The following is an 18,348-nucleotide window of genomic DNA, read 5'->3' as shown; positions in this document are numbered from 1 at the left end:
TGCTTTGAACACTCTAAGATCTGCAGTTTTTATTCTGTCGCTATTTCACAGAATCACAACCGTGACCTGTACTCCACGCTTACAAGCAAGTCCTAAGTGGGTTTCCAACCCCGTCCCCCTCAGGTTACATCCAGGCAGGAATAGAAATAAAACCATCTTTTCTCACTATTCATCCGCCTATGTAGCTATGGCTTCGGGTGGATGTTGTGTGCAAGGCGATTTCAAGTGATTTAATTGTATTTGTGTCTGCAGGGTGACTGTCGTTCATATAGCTATGTATGTGGAGTTTCCAGTAAAGATGATCCAGACTGGGAGTCTCTTATGTTCCTGGCCAGGCTCATTCCACGCATGTGTCACAACATTAACAGGTATGCCCTTTTGTATTTAAATGCTTGCATTTTAGAGGTACCCGAATAGACCTGGGGGGCTCCATAAACAGTAGAACTACTGTTACTACTACTAATAATAACTGTGGTAGTAAGCACTTACCTACCGTGTGCTAAGCGGTGTGCTAAATGCTGGGGTAAATGCAAGATAATCGAATCAGACACAGTCCCTGCCCCACACTAGGTCCACAGCTTTATCTAAAGGGAAGGGAGAATAGGTTTTAATCCCCGTTTTGCAGGTGAGGCTACTGAGGCTCAGAGAAATGAAATGGTTTGCCCAAGGTCACACATCAGGCAGGTGGTGGAGCCTGGGATTTGAAACCAGGTTTCCTGACTCTCTGACCTCAGCTCTTTCCACTAGACCACGCTGCTTCTCTCCTCTTTCAGTTAGACGGTGAAGATGTGCTAACGGTGGCAGGAAGATAGGCTGTCAGGGAGAGTGTTGGGGTTTGTGGATTTGGGAGAGAGGAGGAAAGGCAGGCATCAGTTGGCATGGTGAGGAGACAGAGGACCCTTAGGGCAAGACCACTGGCAATGTTTGCGGCTCTTGCCTGCCTGTTGATGTGCTGTTCTGTCCTGTGTTCAGTTCAATTCAATTGTATTTGAGTGCTTACTGTGTGCAGAGCACTGTACTAAGCACTTGGGAGAGTACAATATAACAATAAAGAGACACATTCCCTGCCCCCAACAAGCTTACGGTCTGTGTCCCGCTGCTGCCCGGATCACCTTTGTGCAGAAACGCTCTGGGCATGTTACTCCCCTCCTCAGAAATCTCCAGTGGCTACCAATCAACCTACGCATCAGGCAAAAACTCCTCACTCTCGGCTTCAAGGCTGTCCATCACCTCACCCCCTCCTACCTCACCTCCCTTCTCTCCTTCTCCAGCCCAGCCCGCACCCTCCGCTCCTCTGCCACCGCTAACCTCCTCGCTGGGCCTTGCTCTCGCCTGTGCCACCATTGACCCCCGGCCCATGTCCACCCCCAGCCTGGAATGCCCTCCCTCCGCACATCCGCCAAGCTAGCTCTCTTCCTCCCTTCAAAGCCTTATTGAGAGCTCACCTCCTCCAGGATGCCTCCCCAGACTGAGCCCCCTCCTTCCTCTCCCCATCCCCTCTGCCCCACCTCTTTCCCCTCCCAACAGCACCTGTATATATGTTCGTACAGATTTATTACTCTATTTTACTTGTACATATTTACTATTTATTTTACTTTGTTAATATGGTTTGTTTTTTGTCTGTCTCCCCCTTCTAGATTGTGAGCCCGCTGTTGGGTAGGGACCGTCTCTATATGTTGCCAACTTGTACTTCTCAAGCGCTTAGTACAGTGCTCTGTACACAGTAAGCGCTCAATAAATACGATTGAATGAATGAATGAATACCCTGCCTGGTCTTCTCCTGGCTTCTTCCACCTTGTTTTCTCACTTCTCCCTTGCCTTGAGCCTTCAGCAGATCCCTGCTGCCATCTTGGGCACTTACTCCTCTGACCCTCGGCCGACACATGCCCTCACCTTGGACAAAGCCATAATAATAATAATAATAATGATAGCATTTATTAAGCACTTACTATGTGCAAAGCACTGTTCTAAGCGCTGGGGAGGTTAACAGGGAGATCAGGTTGTCCCACGGGGGGCTCACAGTCTTCATCCCCATTTTACAGATGGGGATGAAGCCATGACCTTTTGACCCAGCCTACTGCTCCTGCCATTCCCTAATTATCTTACCAGTTGGATTTTAAGGTTCAGCTATGAAGTTCTAGATCATATATTTAACTTCATAATTTTCACGGGTTGAGAAGCGGTGTGACCTAGTGGAAAGAGCTTGGACTTGGGAGTCAGAGAACCTGGGTTCTAATCCCAGCTCCGTCACTAGTCTGCTGTGGGACTGTAGGCAAGTCACTTCACTTCTCTGTGCTTGTGACCTCATCTGTAAAATGGAAATTAAGAGTGGGAGCCCATGTGGGACGTGGACTGTGTCCAACCTGATTACCCTGTGTTTACCCCAGCGCTTAGTACAGTGCCTGGCACATAATAAGCTCTTAACAAATACCATTTAAAACAAAACAAAAAAAGAACTAATCGTTTTGTCTATCTCAGTGCTTAGGACAGTGGCTGGCACATAGTGCTTAACAAATATCATTATTATTATCATTAAAAAGTTGTTGACATTTGGTTATTCATTTGAGATTGTATACCCCTATTTTTGCAGCTTTGCCTTCTTGCCTAGAAATAGCCTATTTGTAAATTTTGTGGAAAGGCAAAATGCTGGTTTCTTGGCAGCATATAAAATGGATAAGCGGCAAGGTTATTTTCCCCGGCACTAAAGTTGTCTTATGTTTGGATCCTGAGCTTATGACTTACTCTTTCATTCACATCATTTCTCTCCGTAGTTAAGCTATTGAGAGAAGTCTTGGAAGCTAGACATTTGAGTGCAATAATTAGACCATACTAATAGTTTTGTTTTTTCATCACATCTGAGAAAGAAGGGAGATGGCCCACTCTCTTGACCCAGCTAAAGTGTTACCAGAAATTTCATTGCATGGGTCAGGAGTTTCTGATCAGTTGATCAGAAGCAGCATGGTGTAGTGGATAGAGCCACAGGCCTGCGAGTCTAAAGGTCATGGATTCTAATCCTGGCTCTGCCCCTTGTCTGCTGTGTAACCTTGGGTAAGTCACTTCACTTCTCTGGCCCTCAGTTACCTCATCTGTTTTAATAGGGATTGAGATTATGAGCCCCACCTGGGACAGGGACTGTGTCCAACCAGGTTTGTTTGTATCCACCCCAGGGCTTAGTACATTATCTGGCACATAATAAGCACTTAACAAATGCCGTAATTATTATTACTGATACCTGTCTTGCCCATTCCCTCAGAGAGTGCTAATAGGGGAAGGAAGAGAAGAGGTGGCTGAAGAGACCTAACCAAGAGGAATTGGGATTTCCAGGGACACTTTTCCCACTTAATCCCAGCTCTCTTTGGTCCACTCTCTCCACTCTTCCTTGTAGCCTCAGGAATTTGTTCATTAATGGATTTCGACAGCCTAGAGAATGTATAGCACTGTTCCAGGGGCTCGTATGCTTCCATACCGTATTTCACAGGAGAAAGAATTCAAGAAGTAGCATGGCCTAGCGGAAAGAATAGGGACCTGGGTTCTCATTCGGCCTCTGCCAGTTGCTGGCTGTGTGACCTTGGACAAGTCACTTAACTGCTGTGGCTCAATTCTCCTGTTCTCCCTCCTTAGACCTTGAGCTTATGCGGGACATGGACTGTGTCCAAACTAATCAATTCCAGTACTTAGAACAGTGTTAGGAATATAAGAAGGGCTTAACAAATACCATAAAAAAGTATTCCCTAAATATACAGTAAGTTCGTATCATTGCTTCTTTCTTGGATAGAGATGATAATGGAGGTGAGGTAGGGATTTTTCTTTCTGTAATAGTTCTGCTGTGTTTCCCGATCCTCAAAAGGTAACAGCGATATTCTCCCCAAGAAAACATTTATAATGAATGTATGGGTCCTGCTTCAGAAATTGAAAGGTGACTTTCTAAATCCTTTCTCTTTTTCCTCCCTTAGAGTGGTCTATGTATTTGGTCCTCCAGTGAAGGAACCGCCCACAGATGTTACTCCCACTTTCTTGACGACGGGGGTGCTCAGCACTTTACGTCAAGCGGATTTTGAGGCTCATAGCATTCTCAGGGAGTCTGGTAAGATCGTCACCGTATTGATTCCTGGAGGCTGAATTCCTTTCTGTGAATTTGGGATGTGGTTGTAGTACGAAAGGGGTCCTCGTTCATCTCAAGGCATCACTTCAGTCCTCAAATCAATTTGTTACCCAACCCTGCCGGGAGATGATTTTTCAAAATGGTTACCCATGCCAACATTTTCATATCAGTATTTAATAAGGGTAGGGGGGTGGTTTTCAGTTAACTTGAACTTATTGGTTAAGGACTATAAAAATTGGGTAAATCATTTTGGGTGGCGTTGATCTTTTTAAGCAGAAATTACCTCTGAAAACCTTTCTAGACACCACAGCCATCAGCTGGTAACCATTAAAATAATTTAGTGATTTCGTGGTTGATTCCATAGGGTCAGTATGATCCCAGTACAAAAATAATAGTCATTGTTTCTAAATTTATAAAGGTTCACAAACCAAGAATTTTACAAGGCACAGGTAATTTCCATGCAATAATTTGCTTCACTAACCATAAAAATCTCTGGGCTCGTATTAACTCCATAGTTTCTGCTATGATGCCACATTGTAAATTTATCATTGGGGTGTCTGAGTAATATTTACCTGGAAATTTGATTTCCTCACGATGTTTCAAAATAACTGCTGTGGTATTAGGCAGTGCTTTGTAACAGATGGTATGTTGGCCTTTTTGCCTCAGTAAGCATTTCATTGAGGCTAACGTGAAATTAAGATTTAACACTTGACAGGAGATTCAATGTCTAAAACGGCAGATGCCCTAAAATAAGTGTCTTGTGCCACCCCTGCAAAAAAAAACAAACGAAAAACAGCAACCCCCCATTAAAGACAAGGCCATTGGTGTTTATATACAGCTAATTAAGAATATGTATCTTTTCCTAAACCATTCATTCATTCATTCAATCGTATTTATTGAGTGCTTACTGTGTGCAGAGCACTGTACTAAGCGCTTGGGAAGTACAAGTTGGCAACATATAGAGACGGTCCCTACCCAACAGTGGGCTCACAGTCTAGAATGGGGAGACAGACAACAGAACAAAACATATTAACAAAATAAAATAAATAGAATATGTGAATATGTACAAGTAAAATAAATAGAGTAATAAATCTGTACAAACATATATACAGGTGCTGTGGGGAGGGGAAGGAGGTAGGACGGGGGGGATGGGGAGGAGGAGAGGAAGGAGGGGGCTCAATCTGGGAAGGCCTCCTTGAGGAGGTGAGTTCTCAGCGGGGCCTTGAAGGGAGGAAGAGAGCTAGCTTGGCGGATGTGCGGAGGGAGGGCATTCCAGGCCCGGGGGAGGACGCGGGCCGGGGGTCGACGGCGGGACAGGCGAGACCGAAGCACGGTGAGGAGATTAGCGGCAGAGGAGCGGAGGGTGCGGGCTAGGCTGGAGAAGAAAAGAAGGGAGGTGAGGTAGGAGGGTCGAGATGATGGACAGCCTTGAAGCCGAGAGTGAGGAGTTTTTGCTTGATGCATAGGTTGACTGGCAGCCACTGGAGATGTTGAGGAAGGGAATAGCATGCCCAGAGTGTTTCTGCACAAAGATGATCCGGGCAGCAGCGTGAAGTATAGATTGAAGTGGGCAGAGACAGGAGGATGGGAGAACAGAGAGGAGGCTGATGCAGTAATCCAGTTGGGGTAGGATGAGAGATTGAACCAGCAGGGTAGCGGTTTGGATGGAGAGGTAAGAGTGGATCTTGGTGATGTTACGGAGGTGAGACCGGCAGTTTTTGGTGACGGATTGGATGTGAGTGGTGAACGAGAGAGCAGAGTCGAGGATGACACCAAGGTTGCGGGCTTGTGAGATGGGAAGGATGGGATGGGAAAGTCAGGGAGAGGGCAGGGTTTGGGAGGGAAGATAAGGAGCTAAATTATCATTCTACCTTGAGACTTTTTACATGGGTTTGCGTGGAACTGATAGTTTTGCAAAGTAGCGGGTACTTAGTGTTGCTACGATTTTATTTGACTTGAGAAGATCGGCAGCAATGTTTTAATTCTTCCCAGAGTTGGCTAACAGCAGTGGGTAGCTATCCACTGAGGTTTAAAAACACAAGTATCAAGAATAAGGATTTTGTTTTAGACATGACTATGGCCTGTATCTGAAGTACATGAATCTTGTGAGAGGAAAAACAGCTCAGTTTTCTGACAGACAAGTACATACATCCTCTTGGAAGCAGGAGTTGAGTTTCTTGATGTGGGGGTAGGGAGGGGCCCTGTTTCCCTCCCTGCTGCTACTTCTGCTTCACCTTAGCACTTGGGCACTTAATCCACCCTTAGCATTTTTGTACTTATCTTTAAACTCCGTTGCTTCCCCGATACGTGTAATTTATTTTAGCATCAGTCTCCCTTGCTAGATTGTAATTCCCTCTAGGGCAGAGGTCTCGTCTCCAAACTCATTTGTACTCTCCCAAGCGCTTAGCACAGTGCCCTGCAAAGAATACGCACTCAATAAATTCTCTGATGGATTAGGGAAGTGCAATTCAGTTGTGTTTGGACAATAACCAGGAACTCGCAGTTGGGCAGACATTGAGTTTCCATTCCTTTTTTAAGTGAGGTAGTTTTTTTGTGGCCCAGCAGGAGTTCATGTCACTGGCTGAAAACCCAGCCATTTTGAGTGCTCTCTCAGAATTCCTCAATCTCCAACATAACCCCAAAAAGGTTAGCTTGAGGGGCAGGCCACAGTCCCTGAAGTGTGAAGCATATTTGGATTACACATGATGCATTAAAATCATCCACATGGTAAAGATTAATATTCGTGAGGGATATCTTTTTCCAAAGCCCTCCTCGACTTTGCTGGGCTCTAAGGCGACGGGAAGCATCTGGCTTCTTTGTTTTCTAAAGTTTTATCCCACCAGCTCATCCGAGAGACACGCGAAGCTTAAGGTGAGATAAGTCCTAGCTCTTGGGGAGGCGGAGTTATTGAAGTCCCGGGAGATGTGCAGAGAAAGGAGGCCTGTAGCAGAAACAGGGCCATTGGTGATGAGTGAAGTTTTCTGACCAGAGAGACTGCTGCCCTCTGACCTGTAGCACAACAGTACCGCGTCGGGACTCTGCTGTGGACATTTTGGTTGGAAATGGATTTTATACATGTAATGATCGTGGGCACTGCCCTATGCACGGGATCCCTGCCAGCCAGTCACTTGTTGCACCCAGCGTCCCAACAAGAATATTGATTGCCAGCTTGTTGTGGGCGGGGGATGATCGGTCGTTGAAGGCACACGGTAAGCGCTCAGTAAATATGACTGAATGAATGATTGGCAGGGACAAGGGAGAGCAAGTGGTGCCGTGAGAATCACTAGCTCTAATTTCCATTCCTTCATGTGGTTCTCAGTTTTTAAGTCTCTGACTGGACTGAAGCTTGTCTCTCATTTAAGACAGGAAACTCTAAACTCCGTAACTTTCATTGAACCATGAGGTAAGGCATGACAGCTGCAACTTTATAAATGAGAAGACACAAAATTTCCCACTACCGGGCTGGAAAACAGTGTGTTGTGTTTCCTTTAAATTTTTCTAGGTATTGTATGGTAATTTGTGGAATCTTCTGTTTTTTTACGTTGCAAATTATATGCTCAGTCCATCATATTTATTGAGTGCTTACTGTGTGCCGAGCACTGTACTAAGCGCTTGGGGGAGTACAGTGCAACAGATACATTCCCTGCCCACAACGAGCTTACAGTCTAGAAGGAGAGACAGACATTGATATAAACAAATAAAATAATAGATATATACATAAGTGCTATGGGACTGAGCGGGGGCGGGGATGAATAAAGGGAGCGAGTCTGGGTGACGTGGAAGGGAGTGGGAGAAAAGTAAAGGAGGGCTTAGTCCACCTTGTGAGGGTTTATGAGAAGCGGCGTGACTTAGTGGAAAGAGCACCGGCTTGGGAGTCAGAGGTCGTGGGTTCCAATCCTGGCTCCGCCACTTATCAGCTGTATGACCTTGGGGAAATCACTTAACTTTTCTATGCCTAGTTACCTCATCTGTAAAATGGGGTATAAGTGTGTAAGCCCCACCTGGGACAACCTGATTACCCTAGTGCTTAGAACAGTGCTTGGCACATGGTAAGCACTTAACAAATACCATCATTATTATAATTAGTCATTATAATTATAATTAGCCTTTTGGAGGAGATGTGCCTTCAGTAAGGCTTTGAAGTGAGGGAGAGTAATTGTCGGATATGAAGAGGGAGGGTTCCAGGCCGGAGGCAGGAAGTGGGCGACAGTTCGGCGGCGAGATTGATGACATCTAAGTACAGATAGAAAGTGAGCATTAGAGGAGCAGAGTGTGCGGGCTGGGTTATAGTAGGGGAAGCGAGGTGAGGTAGAAGGGGGCAAGTTTATTGAGTGCTCTGAAGCTGATGGTAAGGAGAGTTTCTGTTCCGTGCAGAGGTGGAAGGGCAACCACTGGTGGTTCTTGAGGAGTTGGGAAACATGGCCTGATCGTTTTTGTAGAAAAATGATGCTGGCAGCAGAGTGAAGTATGGAGTGGAGTGGGGAGAGAAAGGAAAGTGGGGTGGTCAGCAAGGAGGCTGGTACAGTCCTCACCACATATTCACCATGGAGTCAGCTCCGTGTGGACAGTGCACTCATCTACCAATTTTTGCATGGTATTCTCTCAAGTGCTTAGTACAGTGCTGTGCACAAAGTAAGCATTCAGTAAATACTGTTGATCCATGAAAGCTAGAAAAACAGCATGGCTTAAGAGCAGACGGGTATCATCTATTGAGAATCATCTATCATCATAGAGAAGCGGTGTGGCTCTGTGGAAAGAGCCCGGGCTTGTGAGTCAGCGGTCGTGGGTTCTAGTCCCGGCTCCACCTGTGTGACTTTGGGCCAGTCACTTAACTTTTCTGTGCCTCAGTTCCTTCATCTGTAAAATGGAGATGAAGACTGTGAGCACCATGTGGGACTAACTGGTAACCTTGTATCTGCCTCAGTGCTCAGAACAGTGCTTGGCACATAGCGCTTAACAAATACTGTCATTATTATTATCATCTGGAAGGAAATGCTTTTCTCTACGAATTAGAATGAAATGTGTGGTCTCAGCGTACTTTAACAGGATTTATTTATTATCTTCTCCAGGTTATGCTGGGAAAGTCAGTCAGATGCCAGTGATCTTGACCCCACTGCATTTTGATCGGGACCCTCTTCAGAAGCAGCCGTCCTGTCAGAGATCCGTGGTCATTCGAACCTTCATTACTAGTGACTTCATGACTGGCATTGCAGCAACACCTGGAAATGAGATCCCTGTAGAGGTACCGGTGTCTTTTCTATTTTTAAAATAGCCGTCATATTTTGGTAATGCCTTGAAGAACATCAAAATTCGGCAGGCACATCTCTTTGAATGTCCAGTTGTCATTTTGGGTGGGGGGCAGGGGGAGGGTGTGTGTGTATGTGTCACTTTCAATATGTCAGCTACTCTTAGGGGAAGATGAGCATTTGAGAGCTGAAAAACTGAGGAATGTGAAAAAATACCAAATAAGATGTTTGATTTTATTTCGAGGAGAAAGAGGCATGATTGGAATTCCCTGAATCTACCTGAAATCATTTTCTTTAAGAAGCTAGGGAGAGTTGAGTTTTTATGGTGATATTTTTTGATTGGGGTTTTTTGTTTTGAGTGGGGAAGGGAGATAACTTTCTGAATTTTTAAGTATAGGTAGGTTTGTGTAGCTTCCCATCTTATTTGATATCTCTGTCTTGAATGCATTTGGGAGTGATTCGTATTTACCCAATAAAGATGTCAGAATCATTCAAAGGTCCTGTAGTTTATGGAGAGCGGTGCTATTTTGTAGCCAGGTTTTTGTCCACTGAAACAAGGAAAAAAAAACACAGGGAAAGTTGTTTAGTTTCTCCAGCCTTAGAGATGACAAATTGTGCAAAAGTTAGGGAAGCAGTGTGGCCAAGTGGAGAGAGCATGGCACTGAGAGTCAGAAGGACCTGGTTCTGATCCCAACTCCGCCACTTGTCTGCTGTGTGACCTTGGATAAGTCACTCTGTGCCTCAGTTCCCTCATCCGTAAAATGGGAATTGAGACTTTGAGCCCCATGTGGGACAGGTCTCACTGTGCTTGTTCTCTTCTCCCCCTGCACAGGGGGAGTGCCTGGCACACAGAAAGCGCTTAACAAATCTCATAATTATTATTATGAGGTTCCAGTAATTGCATCAGCAGATAGGTATTTGGCGTTTACATTGGCATTTTGTGTTTGTGGAGAATTTTAGAATCATCTATTAGCTTACCCCAAAGCTCTTGAATGAAGTGGATGGCAAATTCTGTTGATGTTCTTTACCTGTGTGAGGGTCTTTGCCTGCTGTAGTGTGGAGGGAGAATCGTCTTCCTGGTCCTCCCCTTAGGCCTGCTCAGAGCAGAGAGTTTGACAGCCTCTGCAGGGGCGAGAATTTGGTTTGACACTTACCTTGTTACCACTGGGGGGACTGCGATACAGGATGCTCGATGATGTTTCGACTCACCTCAGCGGAGGCCAAAAAATAATATTTTCGTTGTGGGGATCTTAAAAATCCTCTACAGCAGTTTTCTGGGATAGTTTTCCAACCGGCACATCCTGGCCCGATCACTACCATTCTTTATCCGTTTTCCTGCAGGTGGTGTTGAAGATGGTCACCGAGATTAAGAAGATTCCTGGCATTTCTCGGGTAATGTACGATTTGACATCCAAGCCTCCAGGAACTACTGAGTGGGAGTAATAAACTTTTTTACTAATAATGGAAGTACTGTGTGCAGTATGAATTTATCCGAAACCATTCCCAGTGTTGACATGCAGTACTGTGAAAAGAGTGATTGGAGCTGCCACATCACATCTGATTCCTCTCCTGGAGCGTAAATCTACAGTTCCGAGCCGTGTTGGGGATAACTGCAAATTGGGGCTGAGAATCTGTACGGGTAAATATTCAAGGCACCCTTGTTTGTGCTCAGACAGTTTCATATTGCTTATGCCTTTATTTTAATGATGCTCTCTGTTCGCCTGTGTTTTATCGTTGTTCTCATTTCAGTGTCTTTGTGTTCTCTCAAGGTGTTATTGTCATGGGATGCTTCCATGTAATGGGGGGCTGGGACGGGGGCGAGGAGGAGAGAAGCGCACATGGCTTCACAAGCCTCCAGAAGTGGTTGGAGGCACCGGTGTGTGCCGACGGGGTATGGAAAACCCAGGTTTCTGGTCCGTAACCCCCGTTTCTCCCAAGGTGATATCCAGGGAGGTGAGTCCCGCGACCTTGGAGCTCTAGAATCTGGCACTTATTCGGGATGGAAAAGTCTGTAGGATTTCTCGCAATCCCAGGGTTTTCTTGTCTCGTTTCTTAGAGGACACCCTAGCAGTCATGGTTAAAATTCAAAGCAGTGTAATGTCTTCAAGAAGAAGACCCTCTCTCGTTTCTGTTCCTTATTTGCCAGGTTCTCATTCTTGCCATCTTTTCCACTTAGACTAAAGGAGGTAATAAGGAATTTTTGGCTTCTGGGGAATTTTTCCTCTCCTCCTTATCTAACTTCCATCCTGGTGAGTCTGAGGAGGAAGAATGCGTTGTCCCACTTTCCTCCAGAAAACAGGCCTTGTTTTTCCCAACCATATACCAGCCGGAGGAGGGGCACCCTCTCTTCTCCTGCCCTCTTATACTCCAGAAAAGACCTTGCTTCTGTCTAGAGGGTGAATTCTCTGTGCCGTTGCCTCCTTGCAGAATGAAGCAGGATTAGGGGAATTAGCTTAGTTGGTTTGGTATGTGGAACTTGGGACTGACTCTTGGAGCTCAAAGATTTCCAGGCCTGCCCTAACCCCTAGCACGTGCGGCATATGGGTGCTCAGAGAAGGAGCATGTAAATCCAGGCTGTATTTGTGTAACTCCAGTTGCCCCTTCACCTTAGTGTCCTTTGTCTGAAGGGAGGTCTTCGAAATCCTGTTGCCACCTAGTTACCATGCCAACCCCTCCTGAGGTGGCCATGCAAAGCCCTCCACCTAAGTCTTTCCAATTCTGGATCCTTCCTCCCAGCTCGCTCCCAGGAGTCCCTTAGGACTACACGGATGTAAAAACCTTACCCACCCCTGCAAACCTACCACCAACAAGCTCTTACGGTTATAAGTTGAGGGCATTTAGTCATCCTGTAACACCTCTTGCTCATCTCTTGTTCTCCTCCTTCCCTCTCCAGACGCTCCTACCCACCCCGAAGGGAGATTAAGGGGAGTCCCAGAGGAGACAGGGATTGTGCCCAACTCGATCATACCGTGTTTACCCCAGTGCTTAGTGCAGTGCTTGCATAGAGTAGGTACTTAGCAAATGCCACCAGTATCACTGTCATTATTATTGTTATTTCATTCCTGGGTCTTTAACATCATCAGGTGAAAATGCCAAAGCATTTTAAAGCCCTAGCCTGGGCCAACCCCTTTCAGGAAACAGGGAGTGCAGCCCAATAGTAGAGGCCTTGCACAGCACCCTCTCTTTGCCAGTTTTAGGGGCAGTGCGCAGTGCTTCCTCAGGTGAGGTTGGCACAGTGTTTTTTCCACTCCGGGAATTACCCGAAATGGCCAAGGAGCTGGAGAATGTCGTGTCCACCCACTCAGTCTCTTACCTGCTTGTGGGGAGATACAGTCTTCCCACAAAGCCTGTGTCTTTGATGAAGAACAGTAGCTGATTAGCTGTGTGTTCTCAAATCTGAAAGATTTTAACTCACTCAGAGTTGCACCACAAATACCCACATTTCTGGTAAGATGGGGCCACTTTTCCAACTCGAGGCATTGTCTTTTGGGCTGACTTTATTATTCCATGTTTTATCACAGGTCTCTAAGGTGCCTCTTTGCTGTCAAGCGGGTCTCCTTTCCCTAGTGAAACTGATCAAACCAGCATTTTAAATAGGATTAGCAGTTCAGTGAGTATCACCAAAACCTGCTCCCAGCCGTAGGGTTCGTAGTGAATCTTTAAAGCCATATGCTGATTTTCTGTTATCAGTTAGAGTACTTATGGAAGTGGCCTCATCCCAGTCTCTGAAAGAGTCTAGGATCTGTCAAGAAGGGAGATAAAAGAAACACCACAGTATCTGGGCCTCATAACAGTCCCAGAACTGCCTCTGTCTATACATGAAATGGTCCAGGGGACCATTAGGCAGTAAGGGTTTTCCCATTTCGAGCGATCAACAACTTCTGAAATTCACCATCTTGGTATACGTTCAAGAGCTTCTAATTTCTTCATCAGGTAGCAGTGACCCCTGCCTCTGTTGGTTTTGTACAGCTCCCTTGGTGAGTGGGCTACAAACTCAGGGGTCTTTGGTCCCAGACTCTTCATGAAAGGGCCTTGCCCGTAGATGAGGTAGAAATGAGAACAACTGGGCATTTAGTGAAAGAATTCAAGGACTCCCCAAATCCAAACACCACTCTGTTGCTAATAAGAAATAAAATAGAGTCCCGATCCCAATTCCAGCCTAACAAATTTTCTGTGTCACCGGAATTCCATTCTAATGGACGGGTGCCTTGGGGGTGAAGAGCCTTGACCTCTGACTCAGTCACTTCTGCCCAGCAGTGTGGGGGGCGTGATTACAGCCCACCCTGTACTCCCTCCCTGAACCTAAACATAACCACAAATAAGGTCTTACAGCAGACGAAGCAACTTGGACACAGTCTTGTGAGCACGTGGAACGCCAAAGGCTTCAGAACACTGCACCAGGCATCGATACAGACCCTGCGGCAGCATATTTTCTCTTTGAGGTTGTGCCATGCATTTCCCTGCATCCTTTTCCCCCACTCTTCCCTATCTGGGGTGAAAGAGGATGCATGGTTTTTCCTGTCTTTAAGGTAGTCGTGACTCCAAACTGATGAAATGGCAGGCAGACCCAATCTAGGGGCCCAAACTCATTAGGAGCACATTCGGAATTCCAAGAGGGCCCTAACCATCAGGCGGACCAGGCAAAACTACCGTCCAGTTAGTTGTCAGTGGACAGGTTTACCCCTCCCATGTTGGGACGGGGGCTCATTCACCAAGGCCGCCACACCCGCTAAGAAATCATCCGGTCGTTGGGGTTCGCAGAGCAGCCTTGGGGTCCTCATGACGGACATTTAATCCTGTTACCGTCTCGCCGCCATGAAGCCAAAGCGGAGCCTTGTCATCAGCAGTACAATATCTCTTCCCTAAAGAGTTCATCGACGCTCTTTGACAATCCCCTCTCCAGTCTGCTGTGTTCTCACCTCCACCTGATAGGGGGACGATGGCCAAAGTTTTAAGCGTGGCAGCGATTAGAAACCGTGTTCACCGGGCTACCATTCTCTAGTTGTCAAATCTGTCACTCGTCTGGGGTCACCTGCTGTGGCCGTATTCCCTCCCTGGAGAATTAAGGGTCACCTATCTAGGTTTTCCGAAAGGCATATCAGCCTCAGCAGGTAATCCAAACTCACTGAAGGTACACCGAGCCTTCCTTTCTCTGTAGGCTGGGGTCACGGTGCTAGCCGAATCTGCAGACTATCCCCACTAGATCACAAGCTCCTCGAAGGCCGGGAGTGTGTGTTTTACTTCTATGGCATGATCTCCAAGCACCTAAGGTAGGGCTCTGCGCATAGTAGACATTGAAGAGATACAAGTGATGCTTTCTGTTCGTCAAGTTCAAGAGGTCGGACAGCCTAATTGCAGAGGTGCGCTTTAGAAGTAGAATTATTAAGGTGAAGGGAATCCCATCGAATTCTGGGAGTCTTGCTATCCTGAGCAGCCCAAAGTTCTGTAAACACCTGCATGGGACTCTTTGACGTGAAATAGACACTTACAGAGAACTCAGGTTACAGGTACGTAACCCACGTTGTCGTTTTTTTTTTGTATACTGTGTAAAAAGAGGCAGTTTATTTACCAAAACCATTCTTACAACTAATAATGTAAAATGGAAAACTAATGTGACCAACTGCTTTTGAACAGATTTATTATAAATAAATATTTTGCCAAATGGAGTAGTAGATAGTGTTGAGTTGTGGAATTAATGTGTACATTTGTTGGCCGTGTGGTGTTAAGCCCGTTCCATATTGTTCGAAGTATTAGCCCTTGGCAATAAGGTTGAAATCAAAATACCTTCTTTGCTAAAATAGTGTGAAATGACCTTTCCCCCTTTCTCTCTCTCCTTGTGGTTTTCTATCCTTTTCTTATCCACAGGAAAAAAAAGTGCGTGTACGTGCGAGAGTGAGTGTATATAACATTTACCTTTCTCAAGAAGCTTCAGTGTCCGTGGCATAATGAGAAGAAGTGGGGTGGGGGGTCATAGGAAAATGAATGGTTCTAGTGATACAGTGGCTTGCGACCCTATCAACACTGAGCCTAAAACCTGAGTAGCGTTTTATCAATCAATAATGAGGGGTGTCTTTCTTCTCTCTGCAGAAGAAATCTTGAAAATGTCTGCAACACTTCTCCAGATGTTGCATATTTCTTTCCCCTTTGGGCGGTCGTAGTTTCTCTGTGATTTGTCTCGTCTCAAGAAATGCTTTTACGTTTTAAGTCCGATTTAAAGAGGGGTTGGTTCTCTCTTGTGGCAGGATTGATTTGGCCCAAGAATATACAGCATTACCATAGCCAGTTGTTAATGATACCCAGAAAGGAGAATCCCCAAGTTACTATACATCTCTGGTATGTTTTTTTTTTGAGGCCAAAGGCCTCGTGCCTTCGACTACCTGAGAAGTTTGGGTATTTGCTATGATGTCCTTTTTTTTCAGCATTATTGTTTTAGACATCTCAAATCTAGCCGTTACCCTGAATGTCCACAAAATCAAAAACTGAAGTTATCCTCAGATGTTTTCCCCGTGAGACCCATTTTCTAAAAAGCCATATGTCACCCGAAAACTGGGAACTTGATTTTTAGTACCTTACGGTGAAATTTAGTTAATTCTGTTGATTATTTGCAGTGTTAGGACAGTCAGCTGGGAGTAACCACCTTAACCAACCACAGTGGGTATTTCGGTAGTGCTGGAATAATGAACTAAAGTTGGCCTTTTCAATTTTTGCTACCTTTATATATGCAGTGTTTTTTTGTGGGGGTGGGGGTGACTACCTTGGCTAATTAACATTTAGGGTGTTCTAAGATCAACTCATCTCCCCATAAAAATAAATTTTATGTAGTTTATGGCCATTAAAATCGGGAAAAACCTAATGCCCAATAGCTGTTGAACTTCTGTGAAATCATCCTAGACATACTGATATTCACAACATACATAAAATCCCTGAAATATAAAATTTAAACTCAAAATGACAAAAATGTATTCGGTGAAAAGCAAGAAAATTCCATCTTTTGTCTCTACCGGAAAACAGGTGGTTGTGTCCTAGAAGGTTGAAATGTCACCAGACAACTCCCCCCACGGGGAATCAAATATATCCTAATAGGGTGCTTACCTCTTTCATGTACTACGAATTGATTATCATAACTATATTGAGGGAAAGTAGTATTTTTCTGTATTTGCATTGATCTAGTAGTATGCAGATGTAATTTACTCAAAAAAGAAATAAGAATTTTCCGTTTGGCATGTCACTGAGAAATACTTTAGGGGAAAGGAAGTGTAGACCATTTTACGTGATTATTGCTGATGCTCCTGTTTGGGTCAGAGTGGGTTTGAGACGGTCCTGATTTCCAGTTGCTGAAGGGAGGATGAAAAGATCCGTCACCGAAGTAGAAACGTCTTCTAACTTTAAAAAATTTTGACTTTAGTCAAAAGGAGCGTAATATGCATTCAATCATATTTATTGAGTGCTTACTGTGTGCAGAGCACTGTACTGAGCATTTGAATAAAGAAACAAGTGTCTTTGGTGTTTGTCCTCAGTATAGTGGAGCCCCAACTTCCAATTTGTATTGTCTGCAGTGAATTGACGATCGAGAGAATTGCATTTTCCTGATTTGGACATACATAATAAGCAGTTGGATTATTTTGCCAAGAATTGATATTGAAGTCTCTCAAGTTATCTTGGTAGGAGTTGTGCAAGCAAACATATCATATGATATGTGTATATCAGAGTTTGATGTATACATTCATTGGCCTTTGATCGAATTCTGTTAGGTTGACAAAATTTCCTAACATCACGAGCCCTTGCTTTTTAGAAAAAGCTCTACTAGAGCAGTGAATATTTTAACATACGGTGTAGAACAAGCAGAATAGCCCGTGTACATAATTGTTATTTTATTTCAAGTGTATAAAACAGAGGGGGAAGGAGTCGACAACTTGCATAGTGTGCATTTAGGGAAATGCTGGGTACTTTTGAAACTTATAGGGTGAGGATCCGCCTCATGCCATCCCAGACAACCTTGAATGTATTTTGTGAGCGCAGTGAGAAAACACTTTTCCCATTCTTTTTGAAATTCCTTTACCTTTTAGCCTATTAAAGGAGCATAATTGACCTGTACAATATGTTCACCTTCAGTCATTTAGATATTTGTTAACATTACTGGAAAAAAAAATTGTATTGGGGTCTTTTCCCCCAATTTTCAATTTTTTTTATTTTTTTCCTGCTTGTGAAACAATATAAAAGTACTGTGAGCCTTAATTTTTATCCACAAATTTTAAAAATTAAATTATGTTATCAGAACTAATTTTTGTCTGATGTGTTCTTTCTCTCGGGGACCGGCAAAGTACATTTAAAGGGGACCGTATCTTCTCTCTTCCTCTTCTCCCTTTCCCTCTTTCCTCCTCTTTCTTTGCCTCTCTTCTCTCTTTCCTTTGTTGGCTCTGTGAGGCGGGGGAGCCTCAAAGCTTGGTTCGTGATTGAAGGAGGTGGAAGAGCCCTGGGTGTCATTATTAAATGGGTGTCTTCCAAACTGTGAGCCCGTTGTTGGGTAGGGACCTTCTCTATATGTTGCCAACTTGTATTCCCAAGCGCTCAGCACAGTGCTGTGCACACAGTAAGCGCTCAATAAATACGATTGATTGAATGAATGAATTAAAGGGAGCGGCTTATTTCCAATCCCTCTCCTCTCCACTCCTCACTACCAACTTTACCCAACCGTCTCTCCGTCTTCTCGGGGCCCCAAGTCAGACCGTAATGGCAAATCTTCCCAAGTCCCTGCTTTGACCTCTCCCTTCATATGCATCAAAAGATGTGTGATTTTCAGTTCCATTGTTCGATTCTTTCATTTTCTGTTGTAATAGGGGCCCCTTGGGCAAGCGATCTATATTACCCTGCCAGAATGCTAACTCCTCTTTTAGATCTAATAGTTGACTTTGTTAGGGCTTCAATGCTTGCAAATTGATCTCCAAGCTATTCTCTGGTACAAAGGATCTTGACTCTCTGCCACAGATACCTTCCTGGTTA

General features: G+C 44.8%; 1 protein-coding gene across 1 annotated transcript in view; it reads left to right on the top strand.

The window, feature by feature from the left end:
- The window catches only part of GMPS (guanine monophosphate synthase), a 74,641-nt gene extending 57,030 nt beyond the window's left edge, over positions 1 to 17,611 (top strand). Inside the window, exons 13-16 of the mRNA XM_038752736.1 lie at positions 253 to 368; positions 3,954 to 4,084; positions 9,172 to 9,344; positions 10,690 to 17,611. Coding sequence (XP_038608664.1) covers positions 253 to 368; positions 3,954 to 4,084; positions 9,172 to 9,344; positions 10,690 to 10,791 — 522 coding nt within the window. The 3' untranslated portion in view covers positions 10,792 to 17,611. The remainder of the gene's footprint in view (positions 1 to 252; positions 369 to 3,953; positions 4,085 to 9,171; positions 9,345 to 10,689) is intronic.
- Positions 17,612 to 18,348: the final 737 nt, after the last annotated feature.

The sequence above is a fragment of the Tachyglossus aculeatus genome, chromosome 1 (genome assembly GCF_015852505.1).
Source record: "Tachyglossus aculeatus isolate mTacAcu1 chromosome 1, mTacAcu1.pri, whole genome shotgun sequence".
Lineage (NCBI taxonomy): Eukaryota > Metazoa > Chordata > Mammalia > Monotremata > Tachyglossidae > Tachyglossus > Tachyglossus aculeatus.
This window is presented reverse-complemented; position numbering and strand designations above follow the sequence as displayed.